The sequence below is a fragment of the Coregonus clupeaformis genome, unplaced genomic scaffold (assembly GCF_020615455.1).
Source record: "Coregonus clupeaformis isolate EN_2021a unplaced genomic scaffold, ASM2061545v1 scaf0342, whole genome shotgun sequence".
NCBI classification, from domain to species: Eukaryota; Metazoa; Chordata; class Actinopteri; order Salmoniformes; family Salmonidae; genus Coregonus; species Coregonus clupeaformis.
In genome coordinates this window covers 180,224-202,763 of record NW_025533797.1, presented here as the reverse complement: position 1 = coordinate 202,763, position 22,540 = coordinate 180,224, and the positions used below count along the sequence as shown (strand labels likewise).

Sequence of the window (22,540 nt, the reverse complement as noted above, 5' to 3'; positions counted from 1 at the left end):
TCATAAGAGGAGAGACAGATTATAATTATGTTACTGCTTTGTAGGTATTGGTAGTGTATTCTCTTACCTCGATGGCTTCTACTAAAGGGAATGTCTCTGCGAGAAGCTGTATGCACTCATCAAATGAAAGTGCATTCCCATCCACTCTGGAAAATATGGTGTTCTACAAAAACACACACAGATATAAATTACTGGCTGTTTGAGCGATAAAGCTGGTTAAAAAAAAGCTACTTTCTTTGATACAGTACTAAACATAAGGTTAACTCAGCAAAAAAAGAAACATCCATTTTTCAGGACCCTGTCTTTCAAAGATAATTCGTAAAAATCCAAATAACTTCACAGATCTTAATTGTAAAGGGTTTAAACACGGTTTCCCATGCTTGTTCAATGAACCATAAACAATTAATGAACATACACCTGTGGAACGGCCGATAAGACAGCTTACAGACGGTAGGCAGTCACAGTTATGAAAACTTACTGACTCTGAAAAACACCAAAAGAAAGATGCCCAGGGTCCCTGCTCATCTGCGTGAACGTGCCTTAGGCATGCTGCAAGGAGGCATGAGGACTACAGATGTGGCCAGGGCAATAAATTGCAATTTCCGTACTGTGAGACACCTAAGACAGCGCTACAGGGAGACAGGACGGACAGCTGATCATCCTCGCAGTGGCAGACCACATGTAACAACACCTGCACAGGATCGGTACATCCGAACATCACACCTGCGGGACAGGTACAGGATGGCAACAACACCTGCCCGAGTTACACCAGGAACGCACAATCCCTCCATCAGTGCTCAGACTGTCCGCAATAGGCTGAACTGAGGGCTTGTAGGCCTGTACACACCAGACATCACCGGCAACAACGTCACCTATGGGCACAAACCCACCGTCGCTGGACCAGACAGGACTGGCAAAAAGTGCTCTTCACTGACGAGTCGCGTTTTTTTCTCACCAGGGGTGAAGGATCGGAGTCGCGTTTATCGTCGAAGGAATGAGCGTTACACCGAGGCCTGTACTCTGGAGTGGGATCGATTTGGAGGTGGAGGGCCGTCATGGTCTGGGGCGGTGTGTCACAGCATCATCGGACTGAGCTTGTTGTCATTGCAGGCAATCTCAACGTGTGCGTTACAGGGAAGACATCCTCCTCCCTCATGTGGTACCGCATGACAATGCCACCAGCCATACTGCTCGTTCTGTGCGTGATTTCCTGCAAGACAGGAATGTCAGAGTTCTGCCATGGCCAGCGAAGAGCCCGGATATCAATCCCATTGAGCACGTCTGGGACCTGTTGGATCGGAGGGTGAGGGCTAGGGCCATTCCCCCCAGAAATGTCTGGGAACTTGCAGGAGCCTTGGTGGAAGAGTGGGGTAACATCTCACAGCAAGAACTGGCAAATCTGTTGCAGTCCATGAGGAGGAGATGCACTGCAGTACTTAATGCAGCTGGTGGCCACACCAGATACTGACTGTTACTTTTCTGTTAGTCACATGTCTGTGGAACTTGTTCAGTTTATGTCTCAGTTGTTGAATCTTGTTACGCTCATACAAATATTTACACGTTAAGTTTGCTGAAAATAAACGCAGTTGACTGTGAGAGGACTTATTTTTATGCACTTTACTACACCACCCTCAAAATGAATCTTTAAAAAAACAAGACACAAAACATCTGCACATACAGTACCAGTCAAAAGTTTGGACACACCTACTCATTCAAGGGTTTTTCTTTATTTGTACTTTTTTCTACATTGTAGAATAATAGTGAAGACATCCAAACTACGAAATAACATATGGAATTATGTAGTAACCAAAAAAGTGTTAAAGAAATCAAAATATTCTCTCAACCAGCTTCATTTAGAATACTTTTCCAACAGTCTTGAAGGAGTTCCCACATATGTGAGCACTTGTTGGCTGCTTTTCCTTCACTCTGACGTCCGACTCATCCCAAATCATCTCAATTGGTTAGAGGTCGGGTGATTGTGGAGGCCAGGTCATCTGATGCAGCACTCCATCACTCTCCTTCTGGGTAAAATAGCCCTTACACAGCCTGGAGGTATTGGGTCATTGTCCTGTTGAAAAACAAATGATAGTCCCACTAAGCTCAAACCAGATGGGATGGCGTATCGCTGCAGAATGCTGTGGTAGCCATGCTGGTTAAGTGTGCCTTGAATTCTAAATAAATCACTGACAGTGTCAACAGCAAAGCAACCCCACACCATCACACCTCCTCCTCCATGCTTTACGGTGGGAACCACACATGCAGAGATCATCCGTTCACCTACTCTGTCTCACAAAGACACAAATTTGGACTCATCAGACCAAAAGGACAGATTTCCACCGGTCTAATGTCCATTGCTCGTGTTTCTTGGCCCAATCAAGTATTTTCTTCTTATTGGTGTCCTTTAGTAGTGGTTTCTTTGCAGCAATTCGACCATGAAGGCCTGATTCACGCAGTCTCCTCTGAACAGCTGATGTTGAGATGTGTCTTACTTGAACTCTGTGAAGCATTTATTTGGGCTGCAATCTGAGGTGCAGTTAACTCTGAATTTATCCTCTGCAGCAGAGGTAACTCCGGGTCTTCCTTTCCTGTGGCGGTCCTCATGAGAGCCAGTTTCATCATAGCACTTGGTTTTTGCGACCGCACTTGAAGAAACCTTTAAAGTTCTTGACATTTCCGGATTTACTGACTTTCATGTCTTAAAAGTAATGGACTGTCATTGCTCTTTGCTTATTTGAGCTGTTCTTGCCATAATATGGACATGGTCTTTTACCAAATAGGGCTATCTTCTGTATACCACACCTACCTTGTCACAGCACAACTGATTCTCTCAAACGCATTAAGAAGGAAAGAAATTCCACAAATTAACTTTTAAGAAGGCACACCTGTTAATTGGAATCCATTCCAGGTGACTACCTCATGAAGCTGGTTGAGAGTGCCAAGAGTGTGCAAAGCTGTCATCAAGGCAAAGGGTGGCTATTTGAAGAATCTCAAATATAAAATATATTTTCATTTGTTTAACACTTATTTGGTTACTACATGATTCCATATGTGTTATTTCATAGTTTCGATGTCTTCATTATTATTCTACAATGTAGAAAATAGTAAAGAAATAATAATAATTGGAATGAGTAGGTGTATCAAAACTTTTGACTGGTACTGTATACATGCATTTCCCTAGCATAAATGCTCATCTCGTTACTCTTTTCTATTCCAGAGGGGGGCCACTCACTGGTGTGACTTTTTCAAAAGTATGAAAAATGTATGCACTCACTAACTGTAAGTCGCTCTGGATCAGAGCATCTGCTAAATGACTAAAATGTAAATGTAAAAATGTGACTGACAGACACATACCTGGTTTCCCTCTGGTGTGGTATCTGTGTCGGGCAGCTCTGTTTCACTGGGTAGCAGGCGGGGCATGAACTCTCCAGTCTCCTCATCCAGCTCCAGCTGTTCCAGCAAGGCCTTATCCTGCTCCCTCCCTCCTGCTCCCTCCTGCAGCCTCTTTTCCTCCTCCAACTCCTTCTGCCTGCGCAGCTCATTCTCCTTCTGCCGCAGGCTCAGGTCAAACACCTCCCTCCCGGCACCCAGGTCAATGTCCTGCCTCCACAGGATGTCAATCAAGTCCATATCCTGGCAGGAGAACAACGACCATAGTGAGATAAGGAGGATAGCAGGGTTCTTTAAATAACCACTTTTACTGTAGGGATCCTGAAGTATTTGACAAAGTGTTAGTATAAGATTGATTCTGTATCCTCAACCATCACGAACAAACAAAAGGCAGACAAGAGTGGGAACAAAAAGGGTGTGTCGACAATACCCAAAAAGCTTCTCTGTGCCACGTATTGTATCTCGTTCCCCTCCCTGTGGACAGCTGTCCCTTACCCCCACCTTCAGCCATAACACAACTCAATCAGATGAGACGTGTGAGGAGGATGTATGAATAATACATGCTGTTTTCCTCTTTCTTAAAGCAGGATGGCTCCACACCCACATGTACAACCTCCAAAACCAGCATCTAGCTAAACCACCAAATACCATCAGGAATGACTGAGCAAGATCGACAAGAGCGCAGAGTAAAATAAAGATTATTACATGCATGAAGTTATAGATACATATTGCACAGCTTACAAAGCCAGCATTTTTTTATGTCCTTGATCAGCCTTTGTTTCTATATGCGAGAGCAGCACACAGTGTGGCTGAAAGATGCTGCTCAACTCAAGAATAAGCTATTGACCGAGACTCTCTGATGGTCATTATTATTCAGCAGGCTTGGATTTCAGTCCAATCGCAAACATGCTGGCACTGGGCCAAATCTAATCTGACCAATAGGTAACAAGACAAATTAGTTCTGTTTGATAAAGCTGAACCCATATAAGAACCTCACAGTTATTATATCATTGGTTGTTTCATAAGATTTCTATTATATTCTATTGTCTACAGTTTTTACACTGAATATTAAACTTTGATGGTTATGACAAAGAACGTCACACTTAATATCTAGCTGGTAGACTGCCAAACGTGTTTGGACTGTGAGGCAGTTTCATTCAAAGGACTGCCACTGGACTGTTGTAGTAACTGCTCTAGGCTGTTCACTTCTACAGTCATCATGCAAAATGAATTTGTTGAATACACCTGCTAGCAAGGCACACATCTGAAGAGTTGATGTCTCAACTAATTTATTTTCAAGATGACAGTAGGAGCCACAGACATTGTGGGGATGTTTCCTGGACCCAGATTAAGCCTAGCCCAGGACTAAAATATGAATTTCTCCATTGACAATTATGACCGGCTTAAAAGGCTTAATCGCTGTTCTGGGACACGGGCCATGTTTCTTTCGTTCATTGGTGTCCAAGCGGCACAACTATCTCTGGGTTTCATGGGTTCTTTTCACAAACACATTCAGCTTATCATGTGGCCATGAAGCTTCAAGAGTGTGTGGTGTTGACTCCGTAACAAGCTAAACATCCATTACGAAAGAGTTTCAAAGGAATGCGAAGTGAGGATCAAAAGGACCAACGGTGACCTTGACTCAACCAACATCAACCCTTTGGCTCAATAGATAACTTAACATGCAAACTATTCTGGCAAAGCACACATTTTCCTCCCGTACCAGTTATGTTTTAACCACCATTAAAATATCAAAATCAGCCATTAACTTCATATTTATGGCTGGACGGCTGTTGTGATAGCATTATTGCCATAGTATTGGGGCAGGTTTTCAATGATTATTCCCTGCTTTATGACTAAGCGGTCACACTATAGTCTTTCCACTACTGTGTAGCGCTGTCTGGAAGTGCTTATATAAAATCAGGGCAGCTTTAGAGGTTTTTCACATACAGTATCTCAGGGACTACCCTTCAAAATAAAATAACAGACAATTCAGAAAAAAAATGCATGCAATAACTTGAATTGGCCACAAGTAAATAACTGAGTAGGAGTGTCTGTCTGTCTGTCTGTCTGTCTGTCTTTCTTCACAGGAATCACCTCTCCTTTAAAGGACCAATCAGCATTTGAAACAATAACAAAGCGTTCTCCATGCCACTATTTCGGTAAAAAGCTGACAGATGGGGCTGGAGAAATATAATCACTCTCAAATTCAGACAGAGCTTTGGATACAAGGACTGACAATCTATATATGATATAAACATTTTAGTTGTAACTATGTTGAGGCAATACAGTGTTTCTGTAGATATCATTTGTTTAAAAATCATTGGAGTAAAACAAGCTTATATTTCTGGATCTGGTGGGGTACGACAGTTAAACTAAGCTCAAGAAGCATTTATAAAAAAAAGGTTATTATTAATGTTTAAGTCCTAAAATGGATGTAGCAACTGCTGATTGCCCCTTTAAAGTTATGAGTGAATGGGGTACAGAAATATCAGACATTTGAGGCATTGCTACTTCTGACGTCTTTCAGGCTTGTAACAATTCGATTCCTCACTATTTTTCAATATGCATATTTAAAATATGATACAATGACAACTGCATGTGCATGACAATGTGAAGGAAGACATTAGCAATGATTGACACTGGGAGTTATCGTACATTTTATTCTAGCTATTTGAAAAAAACAACCAGATGACATCAACAATGTATTTAAAAAGAGATATATATACACTACCGGTCAAAAGTTTTAGAACACCTACTCATTCCAGGGTATTTCTTTATTTTTTACTATTTTCTACATTGTAGAATAATAGTGAAGACATCAAAACTATGAAATAACACATATGGAATCATGTAGTAACCAAAAAAGTGTTAAACAAATCAAAATATATTTTAGATTTGAGATTCTTCAAATAGCCACCCTTTGCCTTGATGACAGCTTTGCACACTCTTGGCATTATCTCAACCAGCTTCATGAGGCATTTTCTCAACCAGCTTCACCTGGAATGCATTTCCAACAGTCTTGAAGGAGTTCCCACATATGCTGAGCACTTGTTGGCTGCTTTTCCCTTACTCTGCGGTCCAACTCATCCCAAACCATCTCAATTTGGTTGAGGTCGGGGGATTATTGAGGCCAGGTCATCTGATGCAGCACTCCATCACTCTCCTTCTTGGTAAAATAGACCTTACACAGCCTGGAGGTGTGTTGGGTCATTATCCTGTTGAATAACAAATGATAGTCTCACTAAGCCCAAACAAGATTGGATGGCGTATCACTGCAGAATGCTGTGGTAGCCATGCTGCTAAAGAGTGCCTTGAATATTAAATAAATCACAGACAGTGTCACCAGCAAAGCACCCCCACATGATAACACCTCCTTCTCCATGTTTACGGTGAAAATACACATGCAGAGATCATCCGTTCACCCACACCGCGTCTCACAAAGACACGGCGGTTGGAACCAAAAATCTCCAATTTGGACTCCAGACCAAAGGACAAACTTCCACCGGTCTAATGTTCATTGCTCGTGTTTCTTGGCCCAAGTAAGTCTCTTCTTATTATTGGTGTTCTTTAGTAGTGGCTTCTTTGCAGAAATTCGACCATGAAGGCCTGATTCACACACTCTCCTCTGAACAGTTTATGTTGAGATGTGTCTGTTACTTGAACTCTGTGAAGCAATTATTTGGGCTGCAATTTCTGAGGCTGGTAACTCTAAACTTATCCTTTGCAGCAGAGGTAACTCTGGGTCTTCCATTCCTGTGGCGGTCCTCATGAGAGCCAGTTTCATCATAGCGCTTGATGGTTTTTGCGAATGCACTTGAAGAAACTTAAAAAAGTTATTGAAATGTTCCAGATTGACTGACCTTCATGTCTTAAAGTAATGATGGACTGTCGTTTCTCTTTGCTTATTTTAGATTTTCTTGCCATAATATGGACTTGGTATTTTATCAAAGAGTGTGCAAAGCTATCATCAAGGCAAAGGGTGGCTATTTGAAGAATCTCAAATATAAAATATATTTAGATTTGTTTAATACTTTTTTGGTTATTACATGATTCCATGTGTTATTTCATAGTTTTGAGGTCTTCACTATTATTCTACAATGTAGAAAATAGTAAAAGTAAAGAAAAACCCTTGAATGAGTAGGTGTTCTAAAACTTTTGACTGCGAGAGAGAGAATATACACTGCTCAAAAAAATTAAGGGAACACTTAAACAACACAATGTAACTCCAAGTCAATCACACTTCTGTGAAATCAAACTGTCCACTTAGGAAGCAACACTGATTGACAATACATTTCACATGCTGTTGTGCAAATGGAATAGACAACAGGTGGAAATTATAGGCAATTAGCAAGACACCCCAAATAAAGGACTGGTTTTGCAGGTGGTGACCACAGACCACTTCTCAGTTCCAATGCTTCCTGGCTGATGTTTTGGTCACTTTTGAATGCTGGCGGTGCTTTCACTCTAGTGGTAGCATGAGACGGAGTCTACAACCCACACAAGTGGCTCAGGTAGTGCAGCTCATCCAGGATGGCACATCAATGCGAGCTGTGGCAAGTAGGTTTGCTGTGTCTGTCAGCGTAGTGTCCAGAGCATGGAGGCGCTACCAGGAGACAGGCCAGTACATCAGGAGACGTGGAGGAGGCCGTAGGAGGGCAACAACCCAGAAGCAGGACTGCTACCTCCGCCTTTGTGCAAGGAGGAGCAGGAGGAGCACTGCCAGAGCCCTGCAAAATGACCTCCAGCAGGCCACAAAAGTGCATGTGTCTTTTCAAACGGTCAGAAACAGACTCCATGAGGGTGGTATGAGGGCCCGACGTCCACAGGTGGGGGTTGTGCTTACAGCCCAACACCGTGCAGGACGTTTGGCATTTGCCAGAGAACACCAAGATTGGCAAATTCGCCACTGGCGCCCTGTGCTCTTCACAGATGAAAGCAGGTTCACACTGAGCAAGTGACAGACGTGACAGAGTCTGGAGACGCCGTGGAGAACGTTCTGCTGCCTGCAATATCCTCCAGCATGACTGGTTTGGCGGTGGGTCAGTCATGGTGTGGGGTGGCATTTCTTTGGGGGGGCCGCACCGCCAGAGGTAGCCTGACTGCAATTAGGTACCGAGATGAGATCCTCAGACCCCTTGTGAGACCATATGCTGGTGCGGTTGGCCCTGGGTTCCTCCTAATGCAAGACAATGCTAGACCTCATGTGGCTGGAGTGAGTCAGCAGTTCCTGCAAGAGGGAGGCATTGATGCTATGGACTGGCCCGCCCGTTCCCCAGACCTGAATCCAATTGAGCACATCTGGGACATCATGTCTCGCTCCATCCACCAACGCCACGTTGCACCACAGACTGTCCAGGAGTTGGCGGATGCTTTAGTCCAGGTCTGGGAGGAGATTCCTCAGGAGACCATCCGCCACCTCATCAGGAGCATGCCCAGGCGTTGTAGGGAGCTCATACAGGCACGTGGAGGCCACACACAAATACTGAGCCTCATTTTTACTTGTTTTAAGGACATTACATCAAAGTTGGATCAGCCTGTAGTGTGGTTTTCCCCTTTAATTTTGAGGGTGACTCCAAATCCAGACCTCCATGGGTTGATACATTTGATTTCCATTGATAATTTTTGTGTGATTTTGTTGTCAGCACATTCAACTATGTAAAGAAAAAAGTATTTAATAAGATTATTTCATTCATTCAGATCTAGGATGTGTTATATTAGTGTTCCCTTTATTTTTTTGAGCAGTATATATATATATATATATATATATATATATATATATATACAACATCACACACACACACACACACACACACACACATATACAGTGCCTTCAGAAAGTATTCACACCCCTTTACTTTTTACACATTTTGTTGTGGGATTAAAATTGTAATTTTTTTGTCAATGATCCACAAACACAAAACACAATAAAGAAAAATTATGATTTTCTTTTAATTAATGAAAAATAAAACACCAATATATCTTGATTAGATAAGAATTCAACCCCCTGAGTCAATACATGCTAGAATCATCTTTTGCCGCGATTACAGCTGTGTTTTTGGGTAAGTCTCTAGAGCTTGGCATACCTGGATTGTACAATATTCTTCAAGAGCTTGCTAGACAGATTTTTACAAGTCTTGCCATAGATCTTCAAGCCACTTTAAGTCAAAACTGTAACTCGGCCACTCAGGAACATTCAATGTTGTGTTGGTAAGCAACACCAGTGTATATTTGGCCTTGTGTTTTAGGTTATTTTTCTGCTGAAAGTTGAATTTGTCTCCCAGCGTCTGTTTGAAGGCAGACTGAACCAGTTTATCCTCTAGGATTTTGCCTGTGCATACTCATAACATGATGCAGCAACCACCATGCTTGAAAATATGGAGAGTGGTTCTCAGTGATGTGTTGTGTTAGATTTTCCCCAAACATAACGCTTTGTATTCGGGACAAAAAGTGAATTTCTTTGCCACATTATTTGCCGTATTACTTTAGAGCCTTATTGAAAACAGGTTGCATGTTTTGGAATATTTGTATTCTGTACAGGCTTCCTTCTTTTCAGTCTGTCATTTAGGTTAGTATTGTGGAGTAACTACAATGATGTTGATCCATCCTCAGTTCTCCTATCACAGCCATTAAACTCTAACTGTTTTAAAATCACCATTGGCCTCATGGTAAAATCCCTGAGCGGTTTCCTTCCTCTCCGGCAACCGAGTTAGGAAGGATGCCTGCATCTTTGTAGTGATTGAGTGTATTGATACACCATCCAAAGTGTAATTGATAACTTCAAAATGCTCAAAGGGATATGCTTTCTTTTATTTTTACCAGTAGGTGCCCTTCTATGCAAGGCATTGGAAAACCTCCCTGGTCTTTGTGGTTGAATCTGTGCTTGAAATTCACTTCTCGACTGAGGGACTTTACAATTGTGTGTGGTACAGAGATGGGGTAGTCATTCAAAAAAGCAGGTTAACCACTATTATTGCACACAGAGTGGGTCCATGCAACTTATTATGTCACTTATTAAGCACATTTTTACTCCTGTACTTTTTTAGGGTTGCCATAACAAAAGGGGTTGAATACTTGACTCAAGACATTTCAGCTTTTCATTTTTGTATTAATTTGCTAAAGAATCCAAACACAAAATTCCACTTTGACATTATGGGGTATTGTGTGTAGATCAGTGAAACAAAATCTCAATTTAATCAATTTTAAATTAAAGATGTAACACAACAAAATGTGGAAAAAGTCTAGAGGTGTGAATACTTTCTGAAGGCACTGCCAACATTTCATTAAAACTGTGGCTCCAGTATAATATGTACTGTGGTGCAGTGACGGTCTGGCCCTCAGAAAACTCCTTAGAACCACCCCACCTTTCACCACCTGGGAAAAGATTACAGCAAAGAGGCTGATGTAACTGCACGTACACATTCCTGTTTAATGGCTCCCGAGTGGCGCAGTGGTCTAAGGCACTGCATCGCTGTGCCACTAGAGATCCTGGTTCGAATCCAGGCTCTGTTATAGCCGGCCGCAACCGGGAGACCAATGGGGCGGCGCACAATTGGCCCAGCGTCGTCCGGGGGTAGGGGAGGGAATGGCCGGCAGGGAGGTAGCTCAGTTGGTAGAGCATGGTGTTTGCAACGCCAGGGTTGTGGGTTCGATTCCCACGGGGGGCCAGTATGAAAAAATTAAATAATGTATGCACTAACTGTAAGTCGCTCTGGATAAGAGCGTCTGCTAAATGTATAAATACAATACATAAATACAATTTAGCGTGCGGATGGTGCAGATAACATGGCAGCATGACCATCCCACCACACAATGGAATGCATTTTCATGTGTCTAGCTAAATGCCTTGAAATACAATGTGTGGTGTCAGTTGACTAGGTCAATAGTATGAAAGGAAAACTAACGTGAGAGTTGCGTGACTCACCTGGCCCTGGGAGCTTGACAAAAGTAAGGTAAAGGCTTATTTGTCAATCTTATCTCAGACGACTACACAATATAGCTTTCACTTCAGGCCCACGCAAACCCATTTATCAACTAACAAAAGAAAGGGAGAGGTGAACACACCTACATGCATTAGTTAGATTAGCAGGCCTATCAATCAGTCAGCATTGGAACCTGATCAAGCAGCCTGACTAGAGGCCAATCTCAGGATGATCTTTATTTAAATGTTTTAAATTGTACCTTTATTTTAACAGGTTAGTCTCATTGAAAATCTCTGACCTGGCCAAAATAGCGGCACACAAAATATCATGCAAAAACACATTTACAACAAAAAACACAAAGTACTACATTTTAAAAACATAAATGTACACATTGAGCAGGCAAGATCTTGCAAGCTCATTGCAGACACTCAGATCCACTTCTCTCTCTAAACTAGAGGCCATTTATTTCACATTTTAGTCATCTGGCAGATGCTCTTATCAAATCAAAATGTATTTGTCACATGCTTCGTAAACAACAGAAGTGGACTAACAGTGAAACACCAACTTACGGGTCCTTCCCAACAATGCAGAGAAAGAAAATAGAGAAAAAATAGAAAAGTAAAACGTAACAATTAAAGTAACAATAGATGCACAATGAGTAACAATAACTTGGCTATATAAAAAGGGGTACCAGTACCCAGTGGCGGCTCCTGAAAAAATTCTCAGGGGGGGGCAATTTTTCAGATGATTTAGGTGACCTACACACATTGTCCAGCAACAACATGAAGACAGGGGCAGCATATAAGTCAATGCCAGAAGCATTTATTGACTGATCTCAAAAGTGTTGGCTTACAAAAGCAAAATAAGTTATCACAGTAAAAATAATCAAGGGTGTTCTTTCACATTCCTCAACACTGCATAAACAATATGCATTTCCATAAACAAATGAAATATCAGCTGAAAATACAGCATCTTGGTATTTGTTCAGATTGCAGGATCAACAAGAGCTTTTACCACATTTTTTGCCTCATGGTTGAATTGGAAATGTGTGCACCTGAGCATAATTCACAACAAGCAAGCAGGAGCTTTTGATAGAGGCTACTGAAAACATTGATGCAAGTTATTGGTAATAAGAAATTTTTATAGACTTCCATATTCTGCCCTCTTGTATATATTTGTGAAAATGAACAGTGATAGACATTTTGCCTGAAAACAGAATTTGAAAATAATTTCTAATCTGTATGGCTTTGTAAAAATGAACAACCATATTCTGGCCAATTGTATAGATTTGTAAATATGAACAACCATATTCTGGCCAATTGTATAGATTTGTAAAAATGAACATGAACAGATTAATATTATTTTTTTTAAATGAAAAATAACTATTTTAAACAACATCAACTGTGAACTGATTTGGGCGTGTGTGTGTTAAAGAGACAGACAGGGAGGGACAAAGAGAGAGAGAGGCTACATTACTTGTACTGAAACTGTTCTCTTCTCTCTTTCAATGCAGCAAAGCGGTCAATGACTTTCTCATTGAAATCAGGCATGCTGAGGACTAGTTCCCTCTCCATGGAAAGCATGGCCAGTGCATTCAGACGTTCCTGGCCCATTGAATTTCGCAGGAATGTCTTAACTCGTGTCAAAGTTGAGAAACATCTCTCAGCTTCAGCTGTTGTCATTGGAGTAGTTATGAGGATGTTCAACAGTCACAGTCTCAGAGAACGTCTCCTGGAGGTTGTAGCTCATGAGAACCTGGTACAGTGCCAGTGCACCACAGTTTGACTTTCCGTCATCGGCAAAAATACAGTTCAGTCTCTCCAAAAGCACACTGGCGATTGAGACTGAGGTTGATTCCGAGATGGGAAGGAACTCAAAAAAGCGCTCCTGCACTTTGTGGTTGCTATCTATGTACCTCAGCACAAGCACCAGCTGTGTCTGTGTAGAAACGTCCGTGGTCTCGTCAGCTTGGATAGCTACGAAGTTCGCCGACTTCACCTCCTCCACAATATGTTCCCTCATGACCGCTAGCATACACTCCAGTAGCTCGTTTTGAATGGTCTTTGATGTGAACTTCTTTCAAAGAGACAATCGAGTTGCACTGAACGTTAGCCATCTTGATAGTAGTACGTGAATTGATTGACGCTGCTACCCGCTCTTTTCTTAGTTACGTTCATGGTTATGTTACGTATGACGAAAGCGCGTAAGTGCAAGCCCTCAGAAACCCATAGAGATTGTATTGAAAGCTCTGATATTTGAAAAAAAAATTTTTTACATGAGAGTCTATGAGAGACTTCTGGGGCGATTTTCAACCTGACTGAAATCGCCCCAAAAGGGGGGGGGGCATTTGAAGCACGACTTTAGCCTGATTGGACATTTAGTGGCAGATCAGACGTCTAGATTAGAACACTGATAACTACTGTTGCCGTGATATAATTGATTAGAAAAAAATCCCTTCCTTTTCCCGTTTGGCAGTGCGTCGCCCATATCGCCCTAATGAACACACCGCCCCTGCCAGTACCGAGTCGTTGTGCAGGGGTACGGGGTAATTGAGTTAGATATGTACATATACCGTAACTAGAAATAAAAGTGACAGATAGTAAACAGTAGCAACAGCGTATGTGACGAGTCAAAAAAGTTAGTGCAAAATATGTCAATGCAGATAGTTAAATAGTTCACCAAATAGCTACCTGGACTAAATATTTACTGTAGCAATCTTATGGCTTCTGGGTAGAAGCTGTTCAGGGTCCTGTTGGTTCCATTCTTGGTGTATCGGTACCGCTTGCCGTGCGGTAGCAGAGAAAAACAGTCTATGACATAGGTGGCTGGATTCTTTTAACATTTTTAGGGCCTTCCTCTGACACTGCCTGGTATAGAGGCAGGGAACTTGGCCCCAGTGATGTACTGGGCCATACGCACTACCCTCTGTAGCGTCTTGCGGTCAGATGCCAAGCAGTTGCCATACCAAGCAGTGATATATCCAGTAAAGATGCTCACAATGGTGCAGCTGTAGCACTGTCCCACTCCGTGGTGGATAACATCCACTCTTCATTTATGTAATGGGCTGTAAGGCACAAGTATCCTATTTTTCTAAAATCATCAGTCCACATTTCAAGTGTAATTGCGCCATTGTATTTACCCAAGTTCTCCCTCAACTCCGGGACTACCGAGCAGCAATTTTTGTTGTTGTTGCCTGATGCAGGACTCTAGTGCCAGAAAAGAGAGACTCAGACTGAAACATTCACACCGTCATTAATTTATGAAAAGATAGTCAATTTATGCCACAACTTAGACTACCAATAGATCAGCGTTCTAACTCCCCCTTGTGATAGTGTGACACAATGACAGAATTACGCAATTTACCACAATCTACCAAAAACGGTCGCGGCATAAGCTTGAAACTTTTAATTAAGGAACCACTGTAGCTATAAAATCTGACTGTAGTTTTGACACAGCCAGATCAACAGTTGGGGAAATAGCATACATGATAGTATCATCCGCATATACGGTGGGGAGAACAAGTATTTGATACACTGCCGATTTTGCAGGTTTTCCTACTTACAAAGCATGTAGAGGTCTGTAATTTTTGTCATAGGTACACTTCAACTGTGAGAGACGGAATCTAAAACAAAAATCCAGAAAATCACATTGTATGATTATTAAGTAATTAATTTGCATTTTATTGCATGATATAAGTATTTGATCACCTACCAACCAGTAAGAATTCCGGCTCTCACAGACCTGTTAGTTTTTTCTTTAAGAAGCCCTCCTGTTCTCCACTCATTACCTGTATTAACTGCACAAGTTTGAACTTGTTACCTGTATAAAAGACACCTGTCCACACACTCAATCAAACAGACTCCAACCTCTCCACAATGGCCAAACCCAGCTAAATGTTTGTTGAAAACGGAACGATGAGATACTTCACTTCAAGGTTTTACACAGACTACCTCGCCTCTCACAATGCGACTCATGCTGAAACTACACGTCCAAGACGTCTCCACTGACCATACTGTTGTCTCCTACCGCTGACTGCGACACAGTCATCCACAAAGAGCATCTATCAAAAGAACCCCTTTCGAAAAAGATGTCTCAAAACTTCTCTGTGAAGCATCTGACCCAAGGAGATATTACAATATCTTGTCACATTCAATCAGCAAACCTGATTGACCAGTCCTTTCATGATTTCAAGCCAGCAGTCTCTGTGAATGAGCCACTTCACTCCTCCTTGGAGTCATGTGATACTGTAGCTGAGATTAACTTCTCTTGTCCTACAGACACTTCCGCAAGCATTGCGGCCGTCTCAGGAATAAATGCATCGACGTGCAGAGTGTATTCTGCTTCCGATGTTACATTTTCCGCTTTGAGGGGGACTGAAACCCCTTACAATGAAACTAACGGCGTCAGTCCCGCAACTGACCCGATGATTCCCACTGGTGAAATACTGTGCCATATCGCAGAAAGATTGCAATGTGTAAAGAAGCAGTGCAGCTTGGCAGGGTCGTGTTTCGTAGGACACATGGCTCTCGACCTTCGCCTCTCCCGAGTCCGTACAGGAGTAGCAGTGATGAGACAAGACTAACTACCAATGGATATCACGAAATTGGGGAGAAAAAGGGGTAAAAAAATTCATACAAAATAAATGAAAACGGTCATATTTACTGCTGTGGCTCTTCATTGATGTGTATACAACGACACATTCCATCATAACAAGAGAGCTGTTCATCCACCTACAAGGTCCAACTACATCATACAATAAGCCTACAGCTCAGCTTGATAAAGTGCAGTAGGCCTATAATCAGAGATGCGCAATATTTCTGTATTTCAATTACTTTGGAGTATTTTTTTGTATTTCGCTGGCCTGAACTACAATCCAATGTATTTTGTAACAAGTTCAAAATACTTTTCCTTACCATGTTTTTTTTTTACATTTACATTTACATTTAAGTCATTTAGCAGACGCTCTTATCCAGAGCGACTTACAGTTAGTGAATACATTTTTTATAATTTTTTATACTGGCCCCCCGTGGGAATCGAACCCACAACCCTGGCGTTGCAAACGCCATGCTCTATCAACTGAGCTACATCCCTGCCGGCCATTCCCTCCCCTACCCTGGACGACGCTGGGCCAATTGTGCGCCGCCCATGAGTCTCCTGGTCGCGGCCGGCTGCGACAGAGCCTGGATTCGAACCAGGATCTCTAGTGGCACAGTTAGCACTGCGCGGCGCGATGCAGTGCGATGCAGTGCCTTAGACCACTGCGCGGTTCACAATTTTGTGGCCCTCTATCACCCCAAATTTGCTGCATTGGTATAAGAAGTCTTGATAGCACTTTGCTATATTAAGATTGTCTGCTAAATTACCTAAATGTAAATGTTAACATGAACACTTGCAAAGCACACTGGCCACTAGTCTTATGAGCTCCACCCCTGAAACAAGGCCAAATTTGATTAAAATACAAACTGTTTGGGGGCAGACTTTATTATAACAATACCCACTGTGCTTTGCAGGTTCTTTTTCACATTTCATTTTGGTCATTTTAGCAGACACTTATGTAGAACGACTTAAAGTCAGTGCATTCAACCACATATCACAGTTATATCAAGTAAAATGTGTCTGTTACCTTTACTGAGAATGTTTAGTTAAGACAAATGTATTATTTTATCTGAATACAATGCTTTGAAAAAATATTTTGGTTTGATACATCGTTTTGATACATATTTGCCCAAGAACTTCAAAACATAAGTTTTACAAACAAACATTCCTCTATGAGACCGCCTACAATTGTGTACCTAGTGGACTGAGCAAAGGTGGCAACTGATGATATGCCATCAATACAGAGATCACACGCTATAGGGTACCCCCACGCTGTGTGTGGGGGGGTACCCTACACAAAACAAACTGTTCTCGACACAAAACAAACTGCATCGCATTATGTATCAAATGTTTTTTTTCGGACCCATTCAAAGACGTCCTGCTTTCAAATTCTACCTAAAACATATGGATTTGAATCTTTATGAAACAGGTTGAAACTTTGTTACAGCTGTGGTAAAGAACTAAAGTATGCGGCGGTCCAATGACTTTGCAGATTTTTCTACAGATGTATGTGAAACGGTTCACAACAAGCAAATGTTCGAAAAAGTGAGATTCTATGACTATTGAAATCATTTCAATCCACGTTTATTTATTATGCTACATGTATTAGGCTTTATTTAGGCTACATTTCAAAGTAGCCTAATCCAGGTTGCCTTGTCTACTTTATGATGCAGTTTCTTAGCCCTACTCCTCTGTCTACTATATTATGTTGCCTATACTGCAACATTATAAGTAGCCTACCGTAAGAAAACAACAATGGTTTATGACACAATTTCTATAGTCACAAACAAATTAGTTAGGCCGCCTATAAAGGTAAGTATGTTATTCGTCCCCTTCTCTTACCTGTTGACTTCGATGAGCACTTGACAAATCTACCTCCATCATTGCGCAGTTGATATTCCCTTGTGAATTTGCGGTTAAACGCCCAGAGCCGCAATTATCTTTAAAGTCCCTTACACTAACACAAATCAAATGAAATCTTACCGAACAGTGTCCTGAATATAAAGCTAGTTCACTTGTATAGAAATAAAAGATGAGGTCTAGAAATAATGAAAGCGTAAAGAAACACCAGCCGCTGACCGGCCCTTCCACTAGCCGCGCCAGCCTGACCGTGGGATCAGCCCCTGGCGCTGTCTGGACTGCTTCTTCTTCTTCTTCGATGAGGTTTAACGGCGGTTGGCATCCAATATGTTCCATTACCGCCACCTAGTCGACTGGAGTACAACTCCCTTATATTTTGCTTGAAAAATAAAGAAATACTCTACCATCTAACACTACTCACAAATTCAAAAAAAATATAAAATAAAATTAACACCACCCTACTCTATTTATTCATACCTCATGCCCTCAATCTGAAAGGATGGGACATCACCACTTAACACACCTTGTAACTCTTCTGATGTCAAGTCTCGCACACCCAAATGCCTCTCTGCAGCTACCACCACAACCTCAATTTTATTCGACTTACGTTCCATCCATGTAGTACAATTAATAACCATTGCTATAAATGCTAAAAATCCAATCTTACTGAAACATATATCACTTGTTGGCCTAGCCCTCTGTACTGGTACAGATCTACTACTCTCACCACTCCTCCCCCCTTGACCCATCTTCCTCTACTTTCTTCACTGCCTCAGCATATGACAACTTCTGCACTACTCTTACCCTGGAAACCTCAACCTGCCTCTCTCGCATGGGACATTTCTGGTCCCCAGTCCCATGGGCACCCATACAATTAGCACATACCATTACTTTCCCCAATGCTACACATTCCTTTGTCTCATGCCCTTCTGCACACTTCTCACACCTTGGAACCTCCCTCCTACACACTGCTGCCACATTCCCATAAGTTTGACACCTGTAATACTGTAATGTATTCGGCACATAAGCTCGTACAGGATAACTACCTTCACTTTGTCGGGCAAAGACTCAACTTCAAAACTCAAAGAACAGACAATGACTCTTCTGTTTCCCCACTCTCGCCACCCTGTTTGCGTCGCACCAAACGACGAGCATCATAAACACAGGGAATATTCCCCTTCAGTTTGTCAACTTTTACATTTACTGCTACCCCAGTAATCACTCCTTTCAATGGCGCCCTTTTCTTGAGAGCGAAACAATTCACATTTCTTGCCCCCATTTGTTTAACTCAGAGTGCCTTCTCCCTCTGACCAGCAGAAACACAAACAATTATCACTAGACCACTTCTGGTTACCCTCATTGATTCCACTGTACCCAACTCTGTTTTCACACAACCTGAAACCACAAATGGATCAGCCAAAAGGCAAGGGTCCACTTTTTCCAAAAACGTAACTCCTACTGTCATAGACTCATCTTTATCCTGACCCTCGGTGTAAGCTTCGGGCTCCGAGTACTTCACCACACCTATCATCTCCGATACTTCACCCTCATTCACTTCCATTTATCCTCCTGTCTTCAGCTCACACTGCTTACATTTTCTACCATTCTTCTCCCTTTTTTCTGCCATTTTTAACCGACTCAAGCTCACAATCTTCCTCCCTCTCTCTCTTAGACCTCCTCTGCCTCTCTTTTTCCCTCCATTCCTCCTCCGTATTCCAAGTACAGTGAGGTAAAAAAAGTATTTGATCCCCTGCTGATTTTGTACGTTGTACACTGACAAAGAAATTTTCAGTCTATCATTTTAATGGTAGGTTTATTTGAACAGTGAGAGACAGAATAACAACAACAAAATCCAGAAAAACGCATGTCAAAAATGTTATAAATTGATTTGCATTTTAATGAGGGAAATAAGTATTTGACCCCCCTCTCAATCAGAAAGATTTCTGGCTCCCAGGTGTCTTTTATACAGGTAACGAGCTGAGATTAGGAGCACACTCTTAAAGGGAGTGCTCCTAATCTCAGCTTGTTACCTGTATAAAAGACACCTGTCCACAGAAGCAATCAATCAAATAGATTCCAAACTCTCCACCATGGCCAAGACCAAAGAGCTCTCCAAGGACGTCAGGGACAAGATTGTAGACCTACACAAGGCTGGAATGGGCTACAAGACCATCGCCAAGCAGCTTGGTGAGAATGTGACACCAGTTGGTGCAATTATTCGCAAATGGAAGACACACAAAATAACTGTCAATCTCCCTCAGCCTGGGGCTCCATGCAAGATCTCACCTCGTGGAGTTGCAATGATCATGAGAACGGTGAGGAATCAGCCCAGAACTACACGGGAGGATCTTGTCAATGATCTCAAGGCAGCTGGGACCATAGTCACCAAGAAAACAATTGGTTACACACTACGCCGTGAAGGACTGAAATCCTGCAGTGCCCGCAAGGTCCCCTGCTCAAGAAAGCACATATACAGGCCCGCCTGATGTTTGCCAATGAACATCTGAATGATTCAGAGGAGAACTGGGTGAAAGTGTTGTGGTCAGATGAGACCAAAACCGAGCTCTTTGGCATCAACTCAACTCGCCGTGTTTGGAGAAGGAGGAATGCTGCCTATGACCCCAAGAACACCATCCCCACCGTCAAACATGGAGGTGGAAACATTATGCTTTGGGGGTGTTTCTCTGCTAAGGGGACAGGACAACTTCACCGCATCAAAGGGACGATGGACGGGCCATGTACCGTCAAATCTTGGGTGAGAACCTCCTTCCCTCAGCCAGGGCATTGAAAATGGATCGTGGATGGGTATTCCAGCATGACAATGACCCAAAACACACGGCCAAGTCAACAAAGGAGTGGCTCAAGAAGAGGCACATTAAGGTCCTGGAGTGGCCTAGCCAGTCACCAGACCTTAATCCCATAGAAAATCTGTGAAGGGAGCTGAAGGTTCGAGTTGCCAAACGTCAGCCTCGAAACCTTAATGACTTGGAGAAGATCTGCAAAGAGGAGTGGGACAAAACCCCTCCTGAGATGTGTGCAAACCTGGTGGCCAACTACAAGAAACGTCTGACCTCTGTGATGACCAACAAGGGTTTTGCCACCAAGTACTAAGTCATGTTTTGCAGAGGGGTCAAATACTTATTTCCCTCATTAAAATGCAAATCAATTTATAACATTTTCAACATGCGTTTTTCTGGATTTTTCTGTTGTTATTCTGTCTCTCACTGTTCAAATAAACCTAACATTAAAATTATAGACTGATCATGTCTTTGTCAGTGGGCAAACGTACAAAATCAGCAGGGGATCAAATACTTTTTTCCCTCACTGTATATGTCTCCTTATGATAATACTGCACTTCTCCTGACATACATCTTGTTCTTGCTTTCTCAAGGGACGCCATTTACGAGGCTCTCCAACCAAATATTTTCTAAAGTTACTTCCACCATACTCCTGGTTCACACCAGGGGACTCTGGCATCGCTGCCTATCTCTCAATTTTCTTATCTTGTTCTTGGCTAACCCGTCCGAAATGTTCAGCACTCTCTTCCTCCAACTGTCTGGCAACGTGCAATCTGAGTGATCACATCCACGCTGTCTGGACACTGAGATCTCGCCATCAAAATACACCCAGAATGTTTCCTTTTCATTCAGTGACATCTAGTGGGTATAGTCTATTAGGTGTATCCCATAGGCTTGTTGGCAATACAACCAAATAGGCCTAATTAAAGATATGATTTTATAAATACACGATTTTGTCAATCAGGCCAGCAAAATAGTTGGCAGCAAACAGCCACCACTCCATGAACTGTACAAACACAACCTTACAAGGAAAGCACTCCAGATCTCCAACGACAACTCAACCCCCCAAGCATCCTTCCAAATGCTGCCATCTGGTCAGAGACTAAAGGTGCCACTCGCTCAGAAGAATGGCCTTAAAAGTATTTTATCCCAAATAAGACTGATGATCTGACATGTAAATGCTCAATGTGTGTAATGTGTATGTTTTATGTCTGTTTTTATCCTTTTAATGTAAGCCAGAGCGCCAAAGGCAATTCCATTCGGTGTAATTAAAAAAAAGTTGTATGTAAGTAGCCTAAATTGGCCTAGCCTAATGGAATAGGGGTATTCCACTCTCAATTATCCAGGGTCATGTAGGCCTAAGTCTATTTTGTCAGCCTATGATAAAGGCCTATGGGGAATGGATATGGACTGTAAATATCTTTCATAAGCAATGGATAATATAGGCCAGGGTTCCCCAACTGGCGGCCCACAGGCTTAATTTGGCTCACGGGTTATTTTATTTTGCCCCCATGTTCTGAGCAAAAAAACAAATATTATTTATATATTTTTTAATTGTTGGACACAAGACCGTAAAAACACCATCAAATCAGCTCCAAGTCATTTTAATTTAGGAAATATCTTCCAAAGTTTTCCCAAGCATGATAAAGAGATATACAGTGCCTTCAAAAATTATTCACACCCCTTGACTTTTTCCACATCTTGTGTTACAGCCTGAATTTAAAATTGATTGAATTTAGATTTTTTGTCACTTGCCTACACACAATAACCCATAATGTCAAAGTGGAAATATGTTTTTTTCGAAATTTTTACAAATTAATAAAAAATGAAAAGCTGAAATGTCTTGAGTCAATAAGTATTCAACCCCTTTGTTATGGCATGCCTAAATAAGTTCAGGAGTTAAAATGTGCTTAACAAGTCAGATAAGTTGCATGGACTCACTCTGTGTGCAATAATAGTGTTTAACATGATTTTGGA

General features: G+C 42.0%; 1 protein-coding gene across 1 annotated transcript in view; it reads right to left on the bottom strand.

Moving 5' to 3' along the window:
• Positions 1 to 18,027, bottom strand: part of LOC121555896 (nuclear factor erythroid 2-related factor 2) — a 29,801-nt gene extending 11,774 nt beyond the window's left edge. Inside the window, 3 exon segments of the mRNA XM_041869751.2 lie at positions 68 to 163; positions 3,352 to 3,630; positions 17,748 to 18,027. Coding sequence (XP_041725685.2) covers positions 68 to 163; positions 3,352 to 3,630; positions 17,748 to 17,789 — 417 coding nt within the window. The 5' untranslated portion in view covers positions 17,790 to 18,027.
• Between the last annotated feature and the right edge of the window lie 4,513 nt (positions 18,028 to 22,540).